Raw genomic sequence first — 24,300 nt, forward strand, 5'->3', positions numbered from 1 at the left:
GGTCACTGGGCACTGGCCTCTAAAGGGGTTAGAGTAGCTCTCCTGAGATCTTTGTTAGTTTCTAGGAAAGTCTAACCCCTTCCTTTTTCGCCTGCCTCTGGCTTTCTCTCTCACCATGTGATTTCTTCCTTCTGCACATGTTCCTGCCATGAGGCCACTCACTATGACTTGATGCAGCTAGCGAGGCCCTTGCCAAAGCCAGCACCATATTATTGGAATTTACAGCCACTAAAACTATAAGTAAAATCAATCTATTTTCTTTATCCAGTCTCAGGTACTTTGTTATAGCAATAAAAAAAATATAGCCCAGAAAACACTGATTTACTAAATCAACTCTTTACAGTGATGAAAATATTAGGCAGTCAACACTTCTGATAATAATACCAACTTAAGTAAAATGCATTCCGCATCTATTTACCTTATTCTATTGAGAAAACTGAAAGAGGAAAAAAATGGCTTGATGCTAGTTAAAAGACTACTAGTACAGAACCATTACCAGTAGAAAAAAAGCTTGAATTTATAAAGTATATGGTTAGGGTATCAAATATTTTACTTGTACAGGTGGATGCAAATCCTCTATAAGTCAAGATATACATACAACTATTGTGGGAAACAATGTAAGAGATGAGTATGTACATACATACAGCCTACAAGAATGAAGTCAAGTAGTACATAATAATACTGTAATCTTAAAAAAAAGTAAAAGGAAAGGGACGACTTGCAGCCCAAGTCTTAAAATATGAGTAAATAGTTTCCATCCTAGCTTTGACATCAGGGCTCTAAACACAACCATCAAGGAAAACCTCAAAATCATCAGAATTACATGAACAACAGATCCACAAAACTTAAGTTTATATTTTGAGAAAACTTAAGATAGACAAGTTTCTTTAGATCCAGTTATAATCACAAACTTTGTTTACATAAATGTATTCTGCAAGCATAAACATCATAAACACCAGTTTCTCAAAGCAATCTCTACCTTTTAGTAATACACTTACATAACAACTCTAAAATAACAAATGCAATGACAAACATTCTCTATCCTCACTAGCTATAACAGACTCCAAGTCTGCCTTTCATACCCTAACTGGCTCTTCCCATTTCTACTTTTTGAAGAAGTTAGAGGTAAGATTCTCTGGAAGACAAGGGTCTGCCAATTATTTGCAAGTGGAAACCACAAGTATGGCACAGGCCATATTCCTACAGTACAGAAACCTAACAAAAATGTCTAACTGTCAAGGCGGGCTGCAGCAACCACAATCTGTCTCCAATCAGCGCACCAGTTTTTTGGGTAAGAAGGAGCCATGACAGTGGGGCAATGGCTGAAGTGGCAGTATACGTGATCTCGAAAAGAGAAGGCTCCTGCTTTTCCCTCCTCCAACTACTGTTTTGTGGTTTGTTTGTTTGGTTTTTGGGTTTTTTTTGCACCAGGAATTGAACTGAGGAGCTCACACTTGCTAGGCAGGTGCTTATGCCGCTGAGCTAAATCCCCAGCCCAGCTATGGTTTTAAGTGCTGTACCTGATTCCTTAAAATGCTTTTAGCTAAAAAAAAATACGTACAGTATATCTGTTTCATGCTTTATCCTCTTTGATTCATTCACATTACATGTGCTTAGACTCTTCTTATGCTCTTCCTTGTTAAGAATCTCCTCACTCTACAACTTCTTTACAATCTCTCACCATCTTCTGACTTATTACCAAATATGATCAAATTTAGAAACAATTTACAAAAAAAAAGGCCTTATGCTAAACTCTTCTATCCTTTATACACCTGTACCTTTGTGTGCACTGCCAGTTTTTAAATTCCTTTCCCATCTAGAGAAATCCCTTGCATCTTCAGAACCCAGCTAACAGCAGTCTCCTTTGGTGGCTCCTACAGGTACTCCAAATACCACTCCTTTCACACGCTGCTGCCTACTTCTGGCTCTGTGCATCTTCACTTCACCCAGTCACCCCTTCAAGGTATTTGCTGAGTTAACATTTACTTACCACATGTCATGCACTTGGGCTGAGGCCTGGGGAAATTATCTCAAACAAGACAAAACAAATCTCTTCTTTCTTGCAGGGATAATCCAATAGGGTAATGGAGTAACCAATAATTACTTCAATAATGTTTAATTATAACTGGAATAAATGCAATAAAAGATTCAGGATGATGTGTTAACGTGTATAATGTAAGCCTCGACTAATCTGAGCAGATCAAGGAGAATTATATCCTTTGAGAAGAAATTTTAAGCAAATTAGTAAGGCAATAAGGCAAAAAATATTGTTAGCTTCACAGGCAGAAGGAATGGCATGTGCAAAGGCCTTAAGGCAGGTTCTAGATTCTGTAAAAACAACCAGAGGGCAGAGATCACAGTGCAGGAAGCCAGCCAGCAATAAACAGAAAAGGAGGTACTTCTTAAAACCACTTTTACAGCGCTTAGAACATGTTTTGAGACTGATTCATTTGCTGCACAGTCCTCACCAAATCAACTCTTTTATTTCTTAACAAATGCTCACTCCATATCCTAAGACAGCACTTACCAAACAGTATGTCTTCAAGTAAAAATCTGAGGAATGAAGACATGAGTGTTTCTTCAGGAGCTTAGTGTGAACAAGGAGCTTTACCTCTCAATGCCAGACTGAAACAAAATGATCTCTACTATGGGCAAGATTCTGACTACTTCAATCATTACAGGCCAAAGACTCGCTTTCATGCCAGTTTATATACACAGTATTTCAAAACCAAGGCTGCTATTACTTATAGATGAAGCTTCAAATTCTGAAATTTAAATTAAAACTTTTAAGTAAGGAAAGGGGTCTCTCGATCCCCACTGTTCAATACTGCCACCAACTAATGGCCAACAGAGCTGCTTTACAACTCCCACAGAATCATCCTAGTAGCCAGCGAAGAAGTGCTAACAGTTCCATCTGCCAGTTCCTGAACATATTTGGTGAACGCAGATCAAGAGCAGGAAACTGGCACCTATGCCATCCTTTTCTCTTTCCTGCCTAGGTACTGTTCATACAGGAAACAAACTGGTGACTCAGGAAAAAGTCAATTTACATACCTCTGCAACTATCATAAGGTAACTAGGCAATCTCAAATCCTAGGCTTTAGCTTGAGTACACCAAGGAAATTTGAGTAAACTAGCAAAGAGCTTCAAGATGCACAAAAAGCTTGGTGCAATTTATTAGACAGTGAGAAAAACAACACATATAGTGAACAGAGCTTCTTAATAACTAAACTATAAAATAAGATCTTTTACATGTGTTTTAAAAGCATAATCAGAATTTCCACTATCTACATTTACTGTTATCTGACATATATAATAGATTCCAACTCATACACAATAAGCTAAGAATTCTACTATCAACAGGGTCCAAAGGAGCTCAACTGAACCGCTGCAAAATTATATTTAAATGTGTCCATTAGGGGTTGGGGATTTAGCTCAGTGGCATAAGCGCCTGCCTTGCAAGTGTGTGATCATGAGTTCAATCCCCCATACCGAGAAAAAGAAAAAGATTTTTAAAAAAAGTGTCAATTACCAACACAACTAAAACTATAAAATCAATCTAATTAAATCAGTAAGTGGCCCTATCCAAGAAATTTTTCTTGAGTGATCAAGATAAGTCAATTTCCTAGATCAAATCATTCACAAGATCGTTTTAAATCTTTATATAAGAAAAAAAAATCTAAACCAATCTGCAGAGCTTATGCCCTTCAATTTGCATCTTTGAACTTTTGTTACTATTCTGTCTCTCACTTCCTCCACTTCTCAAAAAACGAAACTAACAAACAAAAGACAATGCCAAATGTTTAAAAAAAGACATCTATTGACTTCAGAGGTAATAAAAATCGTGAGTAAAAAACATAAATGCGCTCCACTTTTCAGGTGAAAAGTAAAACTTTTCTAATTTAAGAAGGGCTAGAATCTCCTCTCTCCATCCAAAAACCAGTAAATGAAAATAATGTTAACATAATAAAGGCTTTTAAATTATTTTATGAATATACCCAGTGAAAATCTGATTTTTTTTTTTTTTTTGGTCTTTTTCCTTTTTAACGGTATCGAGGATCGAACTCACGACCGCCTGCTTGCAAGGCAGGCGCTTATGCCGCTGAGCTAAATCCCCAGCCCTGAAAATCTGATTTTATAAAGTGGATTTTTTAGAGAAGAAATTTGAACACAATTTTAAATTATTTCCACATATAATGGTAATCACTGAAACTATTATTTGATTTTTAATGAATAGAGGTAATATTTACAAGCATCTCTACTGAGCCATTTTATTACTCAAAATGACACGTGACTCTCCACCCCAGCTCTAACCTTTGAAAGACTCATCTTTTAGTGTTTTACTAGCATAGTGATAAGCAAGCAATTGAATCTCAAGACAGTACAATATTACCAGATGACCACACACAACCAAGTATGGGGCAAGTAAATATTACAAGAATCAGGCATAGTTTTAAAGGTTACACAGCATAAATATGAAGTTTACACAATCAAATTACTATGATACTGAAAAGTGCTCCATAAAATGATGCAGTTACACTATTCCTATAGGTCCAGTAAGCTAGCACCTGTTCTAAAGGTGAAGTAATCTGACAGTGCTATGTGGTTCCGTCTATTCAAATATTATAAGCCAACTGAAACGTGCATGACTCATTTACTGTATTAAAGAACAGTAATGCTTCAGAAATTCCGGCCACATAATGAAGAAAATCTTGAAAAACATGCCCAAAGACTCTCTCCTGCTTTGAAGAACTACAGATTTCGCAACGAAAAATCAAATAAACCAATTTACAACTAAGTGAGCGCTTTACCTAATTACATGAGGTTTGCTTTTAAAAATCTGAAACATTTTCCCCCCATGAGTTTACTTAGAAGACATTAAATATCAATCAGGATCTCCAAACAAAACATCTCAGCTAAAAATAGTGTATCTCTTCCAAAGGCTTAGGCAGAAGCCCTCCGACTGAACAAAATAAAATTAGATCTTTTCATCTGTCCATCTTTACAATGCACCTCCTGCGTCTATGAGGCAGACAAAACAGTGTCTCCCAAAACATAGGCTCCCAAAACAGCTGTTCTAAGAATCTAACATCAACACCTTCAGGAACAGAGACGCAAGTAATGAAATCTCTCTTCATTCTAGTCAACAACCAGGCTACAAAAGCCATGCTATTACCTCGACTGCTAAGGACCTTTCCGCAACTATTCTATTCAGAAACCCACCAAAAAATGGACTATCCTACTCCCTTTCGCGTACAGAAGCCCGAGCTTGTGCAAAGCTGTCAGGTGGGCAGGCAGGCGGAGCTGCCCGGAAGGGGACGGCGCGGTTCCCCGGGAGGATGGGGGCTGCACCCCGGCCACTGGCGGCCTCACCCTCAGAGAACGCGGTGGGCCACGCAAGAGGGCCGCCCTCCAGCGCAAGGGAAAGCCAAGAGCGGCAGCGGTGGGCGCAGTCCCGGCCCAGCTGGGTCGGGTGGAGCCGGGTCCTGACCCCGCCCCCGCCTCCCCTTCAGCCCGCGGCGGGGCGCCGCGAAGGTCACGGCCCGGAGGCCCCAGCAGAGGCGCCGGCGGCGGCGTCCGCGCTACCTTTGGCTTCGCAGTCGGCGCAGTACTTGTTGTCCTCCTCCCTCAGCAGTTTGGACAGGATGAGCTGGTGCTGCTCGTTCAGTTTCTGAGCCTTCTCCCGGCAGGAGCGCGTCGCCATCTCGGCGGCAGCGGCGGCGGCGGCGACGGGACCAGGAGCAAGCAAGAGTCCGGAGAGGCGAACGCACCTGGCGCCGCTGGGGCCGCGGGCGGACTCAGCCCAGGAAGCCGCGGCGGCGGCGGCGGCGGCAGCGGCGGAGGAGGGGCGGTGGCCGACGTGCCCCGCCTCCTCGCCCGGCGGCCCCACGACCGGCCGAGCGGAGAGCCGGAGGGGCGGGGCGACCTGCGACTTCCGGGCGGCGGGCCCGGGCCGCCTTGCGCATGCGTGGGGCCGTCGCTGGGGCTGTGAGCGGAAACGCCGGGGCCGGCGGGAGAGGTGTTCGGCGTGGCTAGCAGGTCTCTGTTTTGACGTGTTGTTGTCGCTAAGGACCTGGAGGGACCTGGTCTCAGGAGATTTTTTTTTTACAAGAAGCTCGCTTTCCTTTCCGTTCTTGCTTTTGTTTTTGCCTCCAAAACATCGGCAGTATTGTTCAGTACGAAAATAATAGTGATCGAATGGATTTGCATGCGCAGTTTGGAAGCAGGCACTGTTCTAGAAGGTAGAGACTGGGACAGAATGAAGTAGGCAGGTCAGTTTCTTTAGGGGACATCTAACAGTGTATTGAGGAAACATCTATCTGTCGAGTGATTATTCTACCAGAAACTGCTTGAAGCACGGAGTCCAGTAGCTCGTCCAGGTTCTAGAGCTGCTCTGCTGGAAACGTTGAGATTTAAACCCAAAGCCAGTTGTCTCCAGTTCTTAAAACACCTGGCAATAAGCTCTTCCAGGAAGAGGCGAAAGTGCGACCAAGCAGCCGAAAACAAGGGAGTATTACTTCAACAAGACGCTATATAAACAGTGATTTTTCATGAAAGAAAGAACTAGGAAAAGAAGACGCCCTTGATTATTGCTCAGAGCTCCCTAGGCCATGCTCACTCGGTTTGAACTCTAGGTGAGACAGTTTGAATGATTCAGCATGTTGTGAATTATTAGTAGTTTCTAATATGTGGCTTGTGTACGCAGAACACACATAGCCCTTGTCGGTGGTGAGGCCCACGCTAGACAAGCAGAAATACGACTGGCATGTTTCCTCTAACCCCATTCCTAGCTTTGGGCCCTATATAAAGGTGACCTTCATGCTTACCTAGTCCTGTTCTCGGCATAGGGGCTCAAAAATACTTGTGGAATTAAGTTCAATGCATACAGCAAAGAAGATGCTCAGAACTAAAATTTCAATTTAAACTGCACGGTCCTGGGGGGATGTCAAGTGGTAGGCTAAGGCTATGAAGCCTGTTGGCTATGAAGACAGAAATCACACGAGGGTTATAGAGGACAATACTGACGAACGTGCACAAAAAAAACGCTTCAAGTAACTTGGAAAACAAAACTCGAGCACCTGGGTACTACTGAGGGTGGATGAGAGACAAGGCTGGATAACTCAAGCATAGCAGTATTATGGAAGACTTGGGAGCCAGTCAAAACAGTCTTGCCTCAATGCAGTTCACAGGAATAAAAACCTGCAGATTCTTCATTTGGAAAATAATATGTTAAAAAAAAATGGATCTCGTGAGAAAGTTAGTACAGTGGTAACAGCTAACAAACACCATTCCCCTGCCTCCTGGAAATTCTTAGTACTGCAAATATTCAGGAAAGCCAAAGCCAGTCCTACCAGAAAGAAATTGCACACAGGAAAGGTGGAAGGGCAATAGGAATGTCAGTGGGTCTAAAATACATGCCACATAGGTTGATTTTTTTTTTAATATACATGCCACATAGGTTGTTTTATTTTTAATAGTCTAGTATCTACATCTAAAAACAAAGAGGTGAAATTCTTTTTAATAATACATTTTAACAGTATCCAAAAATAACTTTAACATGTAATGCAAAAATTGAGATGTTTGGCATTCTTGTCTTCACCTTGTCTGTAAGCTGCAATTGTGTGTCATATGTGTTATATACTTGCAGCTCATTTCGATTTAAAGTGGCCAAATTTTAAATGCTCATCTCAGTAGTGGCTACATTATTTACTGATGTTGTCTAGATAATCAGCTTGGTGGCTGTTAAATCCTGAGCTGATACATGGTATGGTTGTAGTAGAAAGAGCAATATGAAAAGCATCTTGGGAAGAAAATTTTTGCATTCATGTAACAAAATTGAGCAAAAAATTCTTTTTCACTAATAACCAGAAGCTTACGCTCTATTGTGAGATATAAACATGTAAATAGAAAAATCAATAATACTGCAAAGTCGGTAGCAAATATAAAGGGCTCTGGGAAAAAGAACAGTTATCCAATAACCGGAAGAATTTGGGAAGTCATCACCTTCTAGATAATGCTTCACTTGATTTTAGTAGATGTAGGAAATTCTCAAGCAAATCAGGATGGAGAGGAGAAAATAGAATAGCTTGAGAAAATGTAACATATCTCAAAGTACAAGGTTAAATAAATAGAAGTAATGAGAATCCAAAGCAACAGAAAGCTAGAACCTGTGCAGAGAACATGAAGTTAAGGGAAAGCACAGAAAGGTAAAAGCTCAGTAGCAAAGCTAAAGCTTAAACTCCAGAGGCCTACACAATCCACAGAAGCTTTTACAGAGAAAAATTACTTCATAGGCTTTGTTCCTAGTACCTACAATGGCAGCATGGAGAACGTGGATGAGGAAAATCTGTTATCCCAGGAACAGATGACAGTGCTACTGCAATAATAGTTCAAAGGACATAATGAGGAACTATTTTAAGCCAATAGCTGTAGGGCTTGGGAGAGACAGAATCAAGTGATACTTTAAAATTAGAAGCAACAAAATTTGACAGCTGATTGGGGGGGGTGAGAGAAAGGAGGTGAGAATGACACCAAGGTTTCTAATTTGGAACACAGGTAAATTAAATTGGTGATCACCCAGCTCAAGAATAGAAGGGGTAGGCCTCTAGGTCTGGCACAAGCAGGGCTGGGCTTTCTACTTGCTTAACTGCCTGCCCTGCTGCCCACACTGTCTCCATCACATAACAGGCCTTCTCATTACCAAGGACTTCCTAGCTAGAAGTGTTGCTGTCCCCATCTCCAAGATAATCATGACCCCAGTCATGTGACCCCAGTAGCAGATGTGACACCAGTTGTCTAATGGCAGACCAGTACACATGCTACACTGTCCACATCCCCAAGTTTGCCTTCAGGGATAAGTGTGTGCTGATGTTACTGGGGAAGTGGACAAGCAATAAGTTCTGAAGGTATGTTGCTAACAATCTGGCCTCTGTCAGGTGGCCAGAGTATCCTATCTCAGCTTCATTGACTCCCAGGACTTCTCAGCAAATGGATTCTGGTGACTGATATTGGGAAATAAGGTGCAGAGTATATGTTCAAGGTCTGGAAGACTGGTAAGATCACCAATTTTGATGGAATCTGGAACCTGTAGCAGTTTCAACATCACTTTGCAACTTATCATCATCAGCATATCATCCTACTTCATGATAGGGAAAGATGTAAGATTTGCTCCATGGCCCCAAGAGTATGCACAATGTAATGAGCTTGTTGATTTGTCCAGAATCAAAGTCTTCTAACTCTTCCACCTGGAGGGTTGCAAAAGAGCCAATGTCTTATATACAGAGATCCCAGATTGCTGAGGAAAGATTGTCAAAGACTAAGGAGGCAAAACCTTCAAAAGCATATGATTTGCAAAGCAGATGTGCATGAGATGAGGGCAGGAGGCCAAAAAGGTCAGTTTTGGCCTCTACAGTACATTGAAGAAAATCATCTAAGTGTGTCTCCTAACTAGAAATAAGAGCCCAAAAAATCGCATAACCAACTTAACTATTGTGAACCACTGACCTTCAAGAGATTCCATTCATTTTTGTCTCAGCCAGTTTTATCTGTAGAGGGCTGGGAAAAGCTTTTGCAAAGGGACTCATTGTAATCACCTTGGATCATTGATAGCCTGTAGCCACTGTTTCAGTTACTGGCAGAGAGGGGAACATGACATCACTGTGAATCTATACTGTGGTAGCACTGCTACACAAACTTCAGGGTCCGTGTATCAGTCAGTGCTTGCTAGAGAAACAGATTTAATACAAGATATACAAATATGTAAGTATTTACCAGATTGGTTTACAATGGCCGCCCACAGAGCGTGTGAGTCTGTATCAGGAAGGCAAAGATCTGCCATGGACACTGAAGGGTCAGGGGTGGAGGTTGCATGTCTGTGCTACAGGCTGAAGAGTCTGCTCTGGATGCCAGGAGACGACATCTAAGCTGAAGATGCAGGCAGCTCTTCCAAAGAAACAGAAGTCTTCCTTTCCCTTTCCTACTATTCAGGCAGCAAGCCCATTGATTGCTGTCACTCAAACCCAGCCCCAACAGAACTTCAGTAAATCCCCTCAAGCACACCCAGATTATGCTAATCCAATTTAGTGGGGGCATTTCTTAGTCAAGTTGACACAATCAATTAACAATCATATTCCAGATGCTTATAGAACCTGAGGTGTTAAGAAAATTTTCTAAAGACTGTATCTTATTGGGTATGATATATCCTGTCTCCCATTTGTATTTAAGCACTATCTCCTCTTTTGTGCAGTCAGATACTTAATTATGACCCAGGCTGCGCATTCTGTTGAGAACAATAAAAACAAGACACTTGGAAGAAGGAGAAGGAGGAGGAAGAGGAGGGGAGGGGGAAGGAAAGTGGGGTAAGAGAGGAGGAAAAAGAGGAAGAGAAAAAGAATAAAATGGATAATATAGGTTTGGAGTCAGAGAAAAAGGGAATTTGCTTAAGGAAATATTAAGTTTAAGATGTCCAAGGGATAGTCAGATCCACGTATCTAATAGGACAGTGCATATCTACTTCTCGATTTCTGAAGAGAAGTTAGAGTAGTGAAAGCCATTGGGAATTTACCAAGGTTTGAAGAGTCATAGGAGTGATAAGGGTAGATGAGATTCTTTTATCCAAAGAACACTGGGATTGCCAACTCAATGAGGAATGAAAGGTGACTGAAAACAGCTGAGGCACAGCCAGAAAAAGATGCAAAAGTCATAAGAGGAGAAACTCCTGAGGAATAACATGAGCACCAATGCTAATGACTACAGAAAAAGTGTTTCCATTTTAGAGAATACATGCAGCAGGCAGCCATGGGTGTGCACAACCCACTGTTTACCTTCACAGTTGATAACAGGTGAAGATAAATTATCAGATGAGTCCAGGAATTGTGACTGGAGACTTGGGTGAACTTCGAAGGAAGGAAGAGGATGGTTAGAAGAAAAAGAGCAGAAAAGTGCAAGGTAAGAAAGCAGTACCAGGTCAACTATGAGTGTGAGGTGAGTGTCCAAAGCATGCCTGGGAAAGGTAAAGTGGAGTCCAGGTTTCTCTAAGGTCCGAGACCATTTGGTGTGGCTAGGATTGAATACTCGCAGCTTAAGAAAGCACAGCAGTGCCTAGCACAGCATTCCTCAGGTGGAATGACTTCACTGATGATGTCCTGGAGCTCAAGGTGAGTGTGGATGTCTGAGAGATGAGGAATGAATTTAAAAGTCTGTTTCTTCATATTCTTAGAGTAGTGAGGGGCCTTTTGACTCTAAAATTCTGTTTCAAGTTGAAGGAAAAAGATGAGAAGCAGGTCCAGGGAGCCTGACCAAATGGAACCAATATTCAATAGAGGACTATGAAAAGAAGGAAATTGGGAGAATGGGGAAATGAAGGGGCAACAAGGGATCAAGTTAAGTAGACAAGCATGAGCTCAGCACGAGGATGTGCAGAAGGGATGGACATCTGCGAAAATGGGCAGAACCATAACAAGGCCACTACTTTTTAACCACCAAACTTAGATTAATAATCCTGACATCAACCTTTTGAGAAAAATCTTAATCTTTTGAGAAAATCTCAATATTTCATATCAGAAAACATCAGGATGTGCGAGTTCATGTAGAGGTAAGAAATAAGCTCAAGAAACTACGCTACAGCTGGCATGTAATTCCAACACTCGGGGCTGAGGCAGAAGGATCCCATGAGTTCCAGGTCAAGATGAGCTGTATAGTGAGTTTATGTCCAGCTTGAACTGCATAGCAAGACCCTGTAAAAGAGAGAGACAGAGAGGCAGAGAGAGAGAGAGACTACGAGTAATAGCAGCTCATTTCTTGATCATGCTACATGAGCACTCGGTTGGGATCCTGCTCCACCTTGCACTCACTCAGGGACTGGGGAAAGGCAAGGAAGTGACACTCCTTAAGGCTTCTCTCCAAGAATCACATATGTGCATTTTTATTCTGAACCCATTTGCCCAAAGTATGTGTGTAACCCACTCAGAGGTACCATTTGCCTAGATGGAGAAACAGAAATATCACTGAGCAGCATAGAAACGGTGGCTGAAAGTATTTTGTGGAAAGTTACCTGGAAAGTGAATAGCAAAACTGACATTCAAGGCCAGGTATATTGGGCATTAAGATCCTGCTCTTTTTTTAAGCTATGCTAACCTTCATATGGAAAACAGTAGAATGAATTCAATTTACCAATGACAAGAATTAAAGAAAGGTCAGGCGAAAGGAGATCAATGTCATACATCCTAATCCTTCATCCTAGTAGGAAGGGAGGAAGGAGATAGGCAGATGATGGCATGGTGGCTCACATCTGTAATTTCAGCACTGAGAAAGGTTGAGGCAGGAGGATTGCAAGTCCCCAGTTGGGCAATGTAATGAGACTCTTGTCTCAAAACAAAAAATTAGGAAATAGGGCAGGAGAAGTAGCTCAGTTTAATCCCCAGGGCTGAAAAAAAAAAAGAAAAGAAGAAAAGGGAGAGAGACTACGTGTATTGAGGCAGGAGGAACACATACATGACCAGAGGAACACTTATTAATTTATTCAACCTATGTTACGTAGATGCTTAGTTCCTAAATCTTTGCCCAGCTGGTGTGGAGCAGCCTTCTGATCTACCATCAAACAACATCTCCTTGTGGAGAGAGTGAAGCTTCTGTTGAAAATGTGTGATCTCTATATGCTTCTTCCTCATCTACTTTTAGAAGTGAGTTATTGCATGTATACAAGTATACATTATTTTTTTATTTAAAGAGTAAAAACAAAACAAAGCAAGACAGTAAAAGGCTACAAGTAATACAAAATTTCAAGAGAAAAAATATACAGTAAGATTTCACTAGTCAATAGATTACATATTGTCATCTCAGTAACAAAAAGTTAAAGCATACAAAGTGGACATTAATACAGTGAGATTGCAGACAGTTCTGTTCAATGATCCAACAAAAACTCAGTAATATGGTTTTCTATCCTACACACTTAAATACACTTGCAGTTATATCCTTTAGATCACATTTTTTCCTCCTTTTTTTACACTAACAATCACACATTTTGGGTTCCATTACTCCCACAGTTCTTATAACTTTGAAGAGGAAAAGGAAAAAAAAACATAAAACAAGAAACAAGACAAAACAAAACAGAACAAAAAAAAGCCCCAATGTGACAAATCAAAATAGAGTCAGTCAGAACAGGAGAATGGACATAGTATATAATGCAAAAAGAGATTACTAGGTGATCAACAATGGTTACCATTATGCCTCTTGTTATCCTAAAAAGAGGTGCCGATATCAGCTGGCATAAAAGAATTGAACAAAACAGTACAGAACAAGACTAATAAAACCCACATTGGAGACCTTACAGGACTTCCAAAGAAGATAATAGTCAAACCATAATGGGCATCATAGAGTATCTGCTTGCCTTCAAAGTGGTTGCTTATACCCTCAAATTTGATACTATTAAACAAACAGAATATAATAAAATCAAGCAGAACAAGATGTGGAGAACAATACAAGGGTTCAAGTCAGGTTAATAGGAAAACATAAGTATACATTATTAAGCAACCTATTATACAAGAATTCACAACATCCTATTGGTCAGTGTAGGAAAAGGTAATTTTCAGATTACCAATTCATCTTCTTTTCACCCCCAGTACACTAATTTTTTTTTAAGTGCTTATTTTGGCAACCACTCTTCTCACTCACACACCAAGAACTCCTATTATTAAAAGCTAAAGCACATATCCATTGCTTGCAGTTCTCTGTTGGAGACAGATAAAAAACACCCTTCATGTTTATTGGAAGGCAAATACCCGGAAAAGCCACTGCCACTCATAAGGCTGACCTTGGAAAATATAACCTTCACCCTTTGAAACTCTTTGTGCAGCAGAATAAACAACTCCAGGAAAAGTTTTCTAAGTCTATCCTTATCTTGTCCAACCCAACATCTTTTGACAGGAGAATTGCCTGCTCCCAGTTCAATTAACATATCGTGGGGCTCCTTTTCATTTTCAAGCACTGTGCTAAGTATAAGGGGGAAAGCATTAGTAAACAAGACAATCACCACCTTACCCCTCACTTATTATAGATATTCCATCATGAGAGATCAGCCATCTGCCCTTACCCCCTTTTTAGAAACCTCCAGAGCACTCATTACTTAAGAACAAAGGTTTACTGAATGGGGTCCAGTATACGTAGCTCAGCGGCACAGCACCTGCCTGGCAAGCATGAGGTCATTAGTTAGATTCCTGATTCCAAGAAGAAAGAAAAAGTTTGCTGAATGAATGAACAAATGAGTCAGCATGTAAACACTGTGTGTGAAAATGTCTAGCTTCAAGAATTAAGATGTAATTTTTTTTAAAAAAAGCAATTTTGAAAAAGAATTAATGTGTAAAACCCCTAATTATATCATTCCTGATTTACTTCCAATCTTGATCAAGTTACAGTGTACTTAGTATTTTTGCCTTTCCCCCAACTTAATATTAGATTTTATAGTGTTTCTGTTTCAGTTTGGAAAGATGAATTCTAAGTAATCAGAAATGCACTGTCTATTTCAAGTCTTAAAATGACTACAACCACAACAGCAAAACTGACCTGAAATGAACTCTAATCAGAAACCTGCTTTCAGAGATCTGACCTTGACAGTAATTTAAACAAGCCCAGTCATTTGAGGTAAGACTCAAAGACAAGTGAATAAGCAATTTCACCTTGCTTAAGACAGGAGACATAAACACAAATTGAAAGATGCGTGTTCTGCCTTTTAAAGAGTGTAATAGGCGCCTACTGTTTTTATCTGCTCCCTTCTTGGAGTAGGAGAACCATCTCCCTCCTTACTGAAAACAGTTGCAAAGCCACTGTCAACCAGCGTCCCTAGACTAGGCATGTGGCCAAATTAGGTCCAGATACTTTCCTCTTGAAAGATAAGCTTCAAGGGTGTAACACAAAGACAGCACTAGCCAGAGTTCACTCATCCCTGTGGAAATCCATTCATCTATTTAATCATACTTTCTTGATCCTCACAGCTGCTGTGGCACCTCTTTTTTCTAAAAATAGGCTGTGCAGCTTTGACTACCACCTATAAGTCTTCCAATCCATTTCTCTTTTGCTTGTTAGATAAAAAAGTCAAACTAAAGCTGATTTATGAAGAGCAACAACATTATTAATAACAAACCATACAACTGACGGTGGCCACAGAGGACCACGTGCTATGGTCTGAATGTTTGGTTTCACCCCTACATTTCTACATCAAACTTGACGCCCGGTTAGATAGTATTAAGACGTGGGGCTTTTGATGACTGGATCATGAAGGCAGAGTCTTGGGATTAGTGCCCTTCTGAATCAAGCCGGTGGGAACTTGTTTGCTCTTCCTGACAAGTGACACCAAGAGGGCACCATCTCAGAAGAAGAATAAGCCTTCTCCTGGACACAGATGAGACACATCTACAGGTGTCTCCCTCTGGAATTTCCAGTCTCCAGAACACTGACCAGTACACTTCTGATATTTCCAGGCTAGCCAGTCTAAGGTGTTTTGCATGTTCTCAAAGAACTTGTCCTTTTTTCCTAGTCCTTCAGTGAACTCATTCTCTTCATTGTAGGTCTTTGAAGCTTGATAGACTAGCTGGAATGAGACATTTTACTGTGTTAAAATTTTCTGCCATTCTCATTGTCTACCATTTCAATAAAATGGTGCATATCATTTTAGTAACCTCTAACTAAAAGTAGCAATAGTTTAATAAGGAAGAAAGGAAATAGGCATAAGTTTATTTCAAATTGTTTGAAAATGTTATTTATCCTTTGCCACCTTACGATGGGTAAAAATTTCTTAGGGTACAAGATGTGCTGTACATAAAAGAAAACATTGAAAATCAGACTTAATTAAAATGTAAGATTTTAGCCAGCTGTGATGATGCATTCTTATAATTCCAGCACTCTGGGAGGCCTAGGAAGCAGACTCTTAAGTCTGAGTTTTCCCTAGGCAACTTGGGGAATTAAAACCTGGCTCGAAAGAAAAAAAAAAAAGACTGAGAGAATGGGCCATTGGGTATGTAGTTCAATGTGAAGGACCTGAGTTCATACTAGTATATCAGAAAAAAATTAAAATTTTGTTCTTTAAAGGAAAGCATAATACAAGTTATTGATTGGGAGAATGTGTTTGAAATACATAGTAAAAACAGGATTTATTTAGAGAATATTATAAATATATATGTATATGACTCCTAAAAATCAATAAAAAATGACAAATGACCCATAAAAATGGCACAAGACTTAAAGAGACATCTCAAAGAAAGATAGATGCATAAATGACCAATAGGCACTTGAAACATTATTTATCATCATGGAAATAGAAATAAAAACCATGATATGGCACCTCTTTCCCCTTACTAGAATGACTAAACTTTGAAAAACCTGCCAATGCCAATATTAAGCAGATAGACAGCAAACGCTCTCATCTCTAAAGGGAGGGTAGAATTTGCTAGCCACTGTGGAAATGCCTTGTCAGTTAAAGTTATACACACATTTGTCCTATAACCCAACAGATAAATGAGAAAATACATTCACAAAAAGATTATTTTTTTTATAGTCACTAGAACCTGGAAATAACCTAAACAAAGGAATGGGTAAATACACAAAAATACACAACAATATATTTATACAACAAAATACTGCTCACCAATTAAAAGAAACAATTTACTCATGCACAAAATACCATGGCTGAGTCTCAAAAATGTTTCATCAAGTAAGAGAAGCCTTACACAAAAGAGTACATGCTATATGATTCCATTTATAGGAAGTTGTAAATCAGGCAAAACTAATATATATCCATGTGAATCAGATCCAAAATTGCTTGATGTGGGAATAGGATGAGGAGTGGCTAGAAAGTTATAGGAGGGGAGGTTACTTTCTGGGGTGATGTACATGTTTTGTATCTTAATTGAGGGTGTGATCTATGCTGGTTTAAATAATGGTAAAACTCGACTGTATCTGTGGTATGTATGCATTTTATTGTACATAAATTACACTTCAATTGAAAAAATATTGAGAAAAGTTATAAGGAACATTATAGCATATGGATATACTAGGAAATCAAGCATAATTTTGATTCATTCTTTCTATTATTCTTGACTTCATATTGCACATTTCCTATTCTCTTTTCTTAAAACTTTACTCGACACTATTGTGTAAACCCTGGTGCATTCCAGGGATCCCTCTCTGAGTCTGTTGCACATTCCTCTTCTAAATGCAGCACATAATATATAATGACCTATTATTTAACCGTGAAAATGAACAAAATACTATTACTTAGATGGCAACATAGATGAAACTAGAGGATATTGTGTTAAATTAAATAAGCCAGCTGTAGAAAGAGAAATACCACATATTCTTACTTCTATGTAGAAGGTAAAAGACTTGATTTCATATAAGAATAGAATAGTAGTTCCTAGGAGGATAGAGAAGTTGGATTGGGATCCCAAACACAGATAGGAGGAAACAATTCCAGTCTTCCTGTGCATAGTTGGATTACAATAGTTCATAACAATTTATTATATATTTTATAAAGAACTAGAATAGAAAGATGTTCAAATATTCTCCGCCTGAAGAAATGATAAACATTTAAGAATAGAGATGTTGATGACTCCAATTTGATTATTACACATTGTTTCCGTGTATCAAATTATCACATGGTACCCCAGAAGTATGTACAACTATTGTGCATCAATTTTAAAAAGAAATATAACAAAAAATATCAATGATTTTATGTAGTAGAGAATGTGGTACATGACTGTAATCCTAGCACCTGAGAGGCTAAGGCAGGAGGATTACAGGTTCAAACCCAACCTGGGAAATTTAGCAGCTCATGAGACCTTGTCTCAAAAATAAAATATAAAAGGGGAGGTCTGGCAGTGTAGCTTAATGCAAAAGCCCTGAGTTCAATCCTCAGTATCATCAAAAAAGAAACAACAGTTTGTGTAAGCTCAAGGCATAACTTTTCATTCTGTCCCATCATCGCTGAGCTGAGTCCTCTACCCTTTGCCGTTTCTTTCCTAACACACGTGTGCTTTTGGGACTATGCCTTCTCACAGATTTACTGCGTTTCTGAGGAACTTACAGAGTGGGTCTGCCCTTACATATGGGCAAAGCACTAGGCCTTGGGGGATTTGACAGCGGCTCTCCCCGGGCTCAGGGAATCTTTCCCTCCCCTCAGTCTCCCTCCTCACTCGCTTGGTGCCGTGCCCTGGCAGCTCCTCTACCCACTCTCCAGGCTTAGTAGATATGGGTCAGCGTTGCTGTGGTTTCCTTGGTTTGGCCTCTTGGGTTATCTCTCTGTGCTCCCTCCTCAAGCCTGGCTGCTGTGGCAGGCTTCTTGGAGGGCGAGATACTTAGTGGACTTCCAACCTCTCAGGCCAGCTGTGTTTCTGCACCTCCAGGCATCTTCTGTTTCTCTAGGAAATCCTGGCTTCATTTAGAAATCAGTCTGCAGAAACCGAGTTCATCTTCCTCCTGCTCCCAGGTCTACTTTTCGACTTGTCTGCTTCTAATATTAGCAACCTCACCACCTCAAATGTTCCCCGCAGAACCATCTTTGATTCATTCAAATAAATGAAATGTCCAGTAATTGAACTACTTCCTTCATTCCCTACTTGAAAATATCTCCTATAATTCAGTTCATCAGTTCCTCACACTCAGATGGACTTCTTTGTTTCCAGATGTCTTTGACTCAAATCCTCCTAGTGCTGTATTCTTAGGCTTTGTGAACCTGACATCAGAAGGCAGAGATATCAACTGTTTATGAGCGTTGGCAAGACAAAGAAGTTGAAAAGTACAGAAAATCAGGTATTTGAGTACCCTTTCTTACATTCATTCATTCATTCAACAAAAGGATTTTTGATCATGCACTATACGTTATTAAATACATTTAAAAGTGAGAAAGGTAGACTTTCCATTCTTAAATAACTTGCAGACTAGGGGAGAAGATAATAATCAAATACCCACACAAATAGTGCTCTGGAGGAAGGTATAGATGAGGGAGATGTGGATGTAGTCACAGAAATCTTCTCTAAATAAAAGAACAATTGATCTAAGAGATCAATAAAAATGAATTAGAGTCTGTTTGGGGAGAAGGCTTGGAAATACATAATGCTTATGTTCAAGAGGTAATAAAAGACTAATATAGACAACAAGATGTAGGAGACTTGACTGGGGAATGAATGGTTAAACTGTGGCCCAAAAGCACACAGGCTTTGAGAAATGAATATTTAGATAACAAGAAGTTTAGATTAGCGGAGCATGTCATATTTGTCATTGTCCTTCTCCTTTCCCTAAAAGGGACTGCTTAGCCTTGACAAAGTGCCTGGTCCAAACTGATTTTCTCCTGCGTTTTTCTCTTACACTGATATTCTAAATAAAAGCCTGAGAGTTTGAGGTCTCAGGCTCCATCTGGGAATGTCCCTCATGCTGGGTGCTCTCGGTTTAGTTCAGCCTCTCCGTGACTGGACTAAATCTCATCTCTGAGTAATCATTTATTCATTACACCACTGTGGTCACACACTGTGACAATAAAATACCCCATAAGGGCCATATGATTCCGGGTAAGGCTGGATGTGGGCGGGGTCCAAACCACATGGGACCTTATGGAGTCTTGAAAGCTCACCACTCAGCTGTCCTGTTACAGGTAAGCCCGGGTGACCGGTAGTGTGAGCTGGTGCTCTCTGGATCCACTACTGTGTTCACACCAAAGCCGTACTTCCTGTGGACCGCTCCTGGCCAAAACAACATGGACTTTAGGGGACACAGTGTGGCAGAAGGCAACTTTATAGGACAAATATTTCCTTTAAAGCAGCATTAGTTCAAAGACCCCGTCTGGCTTGGCCACACTCGCTAAGAATGTCAGACTTTCATGGCAGTCTCGTCCACATTTTCCAGCTCCCATTTGTTCTTAATCAGTCCCCTTTGCCCCAGTAAATGTCATTCTTACCTAATCCCATTTTAGCAGCTGCTTTGTGGAGAACTGAACTAACACTCTGTTGTTTATTATCGGAAATTTGGCCTTAATCGCAAAAGTAGTAAGGTATTGAAGTATTTTCAAATTCTGGACAGACATGATCAGTTTTACATTTTGAAAAATTCCTAGAAGCAATGGAGAGAACAGATTGAATGTAGGCAAGAGTGGACACAGTTATCTTTGACAGCTGTACAAAGGAAATGATGATGACTGGTTGGGGTAACGGTTATGGAGATGGTGAGAAATGGGTGAATTTGAGAGATGTTACGAAGGTAAAGCCAACAAAATGTGGTGATGAACAATAAAAGCTGAAAGGAAAAAGCCAGAATCAAGAATGACTGAATTTTTTGCCATCTGCAGCTGGGGGGAATGGGGCCAGTTGTTGAGTGGAGCAACACTAACATAGTCGTGATTTTGAAGTGTCTTTGAAATGTCCAAATTGAGCTGTCTGGGAGGTTAAGTCTCAACTCCAAGTGGCATCGGGAGCTTAGAGAATAATCTGAACTGAACATATAAATTAATGTTTGAAAGTATGTAAGAAGAAATACGTAACTACATTATAGAAACTGTGAAAATGGATGAAATTACAAATGGAAAAAGAAAACAGCTTAGGGCTGAGGCTTGAACAACATCAGTGTATATGAGGTACATTGGTATGAGCCACACCCAATCATCTGAACTTGTGGCCAAGAAGGAACCCGCAGTGTTAAAGGAGAAAATCTTTCATCTTAGAACTTGTAGCATGTCTTTATTACTGTGTAGCAAATTGCCCCAAAACTTATTTGCTTAGGACAACAACTCTTTTACTGCTCAAAGTTCCATGGTCAGCAATCCCGGTTGGCCCCAGCTACATGACTCTTCTGTTCTCTCATCTGAGGTCACACATGCAACTGTAATTAATCACCTGGTGTCTCAGCTGGGACAGCAGGAATGACGGGTACAGCCAGGTCTTCCTCTTAGTGTCTTCTCTCTCTCCGTGTTCTCTTAGCCTAAGGAAGACCAGCCTGATCTTTCTCACTGAGCATTCCAGAGGGACTAATCTCAAAGCACTAAAGATTCACATTGAATGACATCCTCTTGGCCAAAGCAAGTCACATGTCCAAGCTCAGAGTCAGTGTGGGAAGCAATTGCACACAAGCAGGGACCCTGGGAGAAATGATTCCTAGGAGACATGGGGAATAATAATTCACTATAGGGCCCCCTGCTTAGGAACCTGTACTGATTCAGACCCAATCTAAATTACTGTGTCTAGGAATCTATAATGATTCCTTATGTCCCATCAAGTCCGATCTAAATTGTTAAGTACTACTTAGTTTTCTTTCCACTCAAGCTACTTCTCTTCTTATGCCTCACTCCTATGACTATTGTCTGAGATTCCTTCTCCATTTTCGTCTTCTCTGTCTATCTAATTTTATCCATCTTTTTAAAGCCTCTTTGCAACTTTAACACTTATCTCTCAGCCTAGAACAAGACCTCTTTCCCCTTTCTTAGTCCTACAGCAATACCAATATCTGGCTAATTCTAATCCCAACTGCTCCAGGAAGATTCTTTAGAATCCTCTTGTCTATCAGCCTTGTCTAAAAATTTCTATTAAACTAATAGTTGTACTACTTTTGAACTTAATTATATTTATTATTAGCTTTATATATACTCTTTTTCCACTGGATTGCAGTTTCCATGAAGAAAAATAACAGCACATAAAGATGGACAGCGTCCTCAAGTATTATCTTCCTACAAGAAAGACTCTCCCTAAATAAGCAGGGGATCGTAATTAATTATAGATGATTATTATGGTTGCCACACTGTGTCAACTTGAGAAGTTTAGAAGTTTAACTAAGAGACTCAGCAAAGAGCCAGGATCCTTACTTTGTAAATATCCTCATCCTGTGCAGCAGGAGGTCAGCAGATTTTGTGAGAGCTACACCAGCCTTGGAAGGGGGACAGTGGTGGTAACCTGTGTACAATATAAGGAGGAAAAGAGGCTTGCCCTTCCTTCCTTTTGCTCTGGCTACTTTCGTGGCTGCTGCCTTGAAGTGCTGCCCCTGTGCCATGCCACCCTGCCTTGGAGCCAGGCACTGAAATCTCCACAAACTATATAAGCTAAATAAACCTTTCCTTCTTTTATTTTGGGTGTTGGCTATTTTGTCCCAGCAACAAGAGGAAAGTAACCAAGACAGTGATATTTCAAGCTAAAGTTCAGGATGCTGTGGAAGCATAGTGAACACCATCCCAATTTGTGATCATCATTGTTGTTCCCTATTGTTATCTGGTTCTTTGTTTTTCTTTTTTAATGGTGCAGGGTGTGGTCAGGAAATTGTTCTGTAAACTGAACCTCCATTGATCAGTAAAATTAGCCAAAGGAGAGGAGGCATAAAGAAGGGATCTCAGGCTGATATTTTTTTTCAAAGAATGTAGGTAAAGAGGATGTCTTTTTTTCTTGAGAACCGAAGTACAGGAATTAAGTATGGGGCTTACTAGCTGGAGGATATCGAGAAAAGAGCAGCAGGCTTCCTGGCTTCCATTCAGAAAAGGCCATCGGATGGATGTGTGAACTATCCCTGCAAAATACATGCTGGAACTTAACACCCCTGTGACATAAGGCCTTTGAGAAAATGATTAACTCATGAGGGATTAGTACCCCTATAAAAAAGGCTTGGAAGAGCAGGGAGTCCTTTCTGGCATCCAAGGACATAAGGACCATGTATGAAGAACAGGACTTCACCAGGCACTAAATCCACTCTTGCTTTGGTCTTTGGACTTTCTAACCTCCAGAACCATGAGTGTCTTAGTCATCTTTTTGTCATCAGGGAGATATAATACCTAACACCCACGACTCAAGAGGAAGAGACGTTTATTTTGGCTCATAATTATAGTCCACGATTGGCTGACTCCAAGGAAGAAACAGGTGGTAGAGGGCACAGCCCAAAAAGCTGTTCATGTTGTAGCAGCCAGGAAGCAGAGAAGAGAGGATGGGGCAGAGAACCACAGCTTCAGGTCACTCCTCAGTGACCCGCCTGGTCACTCCTGACCAGACCCCGTCTCCTAACAGCAAGTCAGCTACGGTGACTTCATGGTCCTCTCACCTTCCAGAAGTCCTGCCTGGGAGCATGTAAATCTCTCAGGGGACATCCAGATAGAAATCACTACAGAGAAAAATGTTTCTTCAAATAAGTACTGGCATGGTGGGCATGGTGGCACATTATTATTATACCAGCACTTAGGAAGCTAAGGCACAAGATTGTGAATTCAAGACCAGCCTGGGCTACATGAGTTCCAGGCCAGCCTGGACTATATGGGCAGAACCTGGCCTCACGTAGCCAGAACCCAAACCAAAACAAATTATTCCTTCTAGTTTGTTTTTGTTACAGCAACCCAAATAGACTAAGACTAAGGTAGGTATTGGTCCAGTGTCTTAAATCCAGTCTTCTACATCAGAGGCCAACACGAGACCAGAGAGGTTGGGAAGTGGCCACAGATGACAATTTCTTCAACTTCAAGATATGCTATATATATATATATATATATATATATATATATCCTGTCATCTCTATTTAGCCCTAAAGGAAAGGCCAGAAAAACTACATTAGGCTTAGCCTCTACCTGAGAAAGTTAATGAAGATCTCTGTGAAAACAAGAAATGAGAGTTACCTTTCATCTCTTACCTCAATTTGGAAACCGTGTAAAATTCGTGTCTTTGAATGATGATGACTCCAATGGGCTCAGTCTCAAATGGCAGTAAAAAACAAAGATCATGGGCTTCATTCCTATGCAATAGCAATATGTGAATACTATGTTTAGTGAAAAGTAATTTTGCAAGCAGGTCACCAAGCAAATGCTTCTCTGCAGGTGACAAATAGAAAAGCTTCATTCCCCAGTCAGCCTATGATACTAATTAATCCTTTCTCGAATCTCATAAATGGTTAGTCAACTTCATTTTAGAAAAGGCCAGATGTTTTATGGGAAACCCAAGACAAAAATAAGTTTATTTTGCCACCCTGTTTTCATGCAGGCTCCCAGCGAGACAGCAAGGTTTTCAGCGATGCCTCTAACATAGAATTTTCTTTGACATATCTGAAGCTCTTAACAAACCAGATCCTGCTGTGGGAGTAAGTTAATCCTAAATACAAATCAGGCATTCTACAAAGTGCATTAACTCCTACAAGTCTCCTGACCATAAAACATTTATCTTGGAACAGCCATCAGTGGTTAAATATAACAATAAAATGCAAGTAAAATCTAAATGTGCTTCCAAGTGACCTATTTACATTGAAATAATTTAGAAGTGACAGAAAATAGCATGTTTTATCTTCAGTGATCTTCAGCCTGATTCTGAG

The 24,300-nt window shown here is 40.3% G+C and overlaps 1 protein-coding gene across 6 annotated transcripts in view; it reads right to left on the bottom strand.

The window, feature by feature from the left end:
* Smap1 (small ArfGAP 1) overlaps positions 1-5,882 on the bottom strand; it is a 171,799-nt gene extending 165,917 nt beyond the window's left edge. For 2 of the 6 annotated variants that reach the window (XM_063227014.1, XM_063227009.1), the window contains exon 1: positions 5,587-5,878. In XM_063227014.1, the coding sequence (XP_063083084.1) occupies positions 5,587-5,704 (118 nt within the window). In that variant the 5' untranslated portion in view covers positions 5,705-5,878. Of the gene's footprint in view, positions 1-5,373; positions 5,393-5,586 lie in introns of those variants that run through there. The other 4 variants (XM_063227007.1, XM_063227008.1, XM_063227012.1 and 1 more) reach the window with 4 other exon arrangements.
* Positions 5,883-24,300: the final 18,418 nt, after the last annotated feature.

The sequence above is a fragment of the Cavia porcellus genome, unplaced genomic scaffold (assembly GCF_034190915.1).
Source record: "Cavia porcellus strain 051 isolate PalLab524CR breed Dunkin Hartley unplaced genomic scaffold, mCavPor4.1 scaffold_16, whole genome shotgun sequence".
Lineage (NCBI taxonomy): Eukaryota > Metazoa > Chordata > Mammalia > Rodentia > Caviidae > Cavia > Cavia porcellus.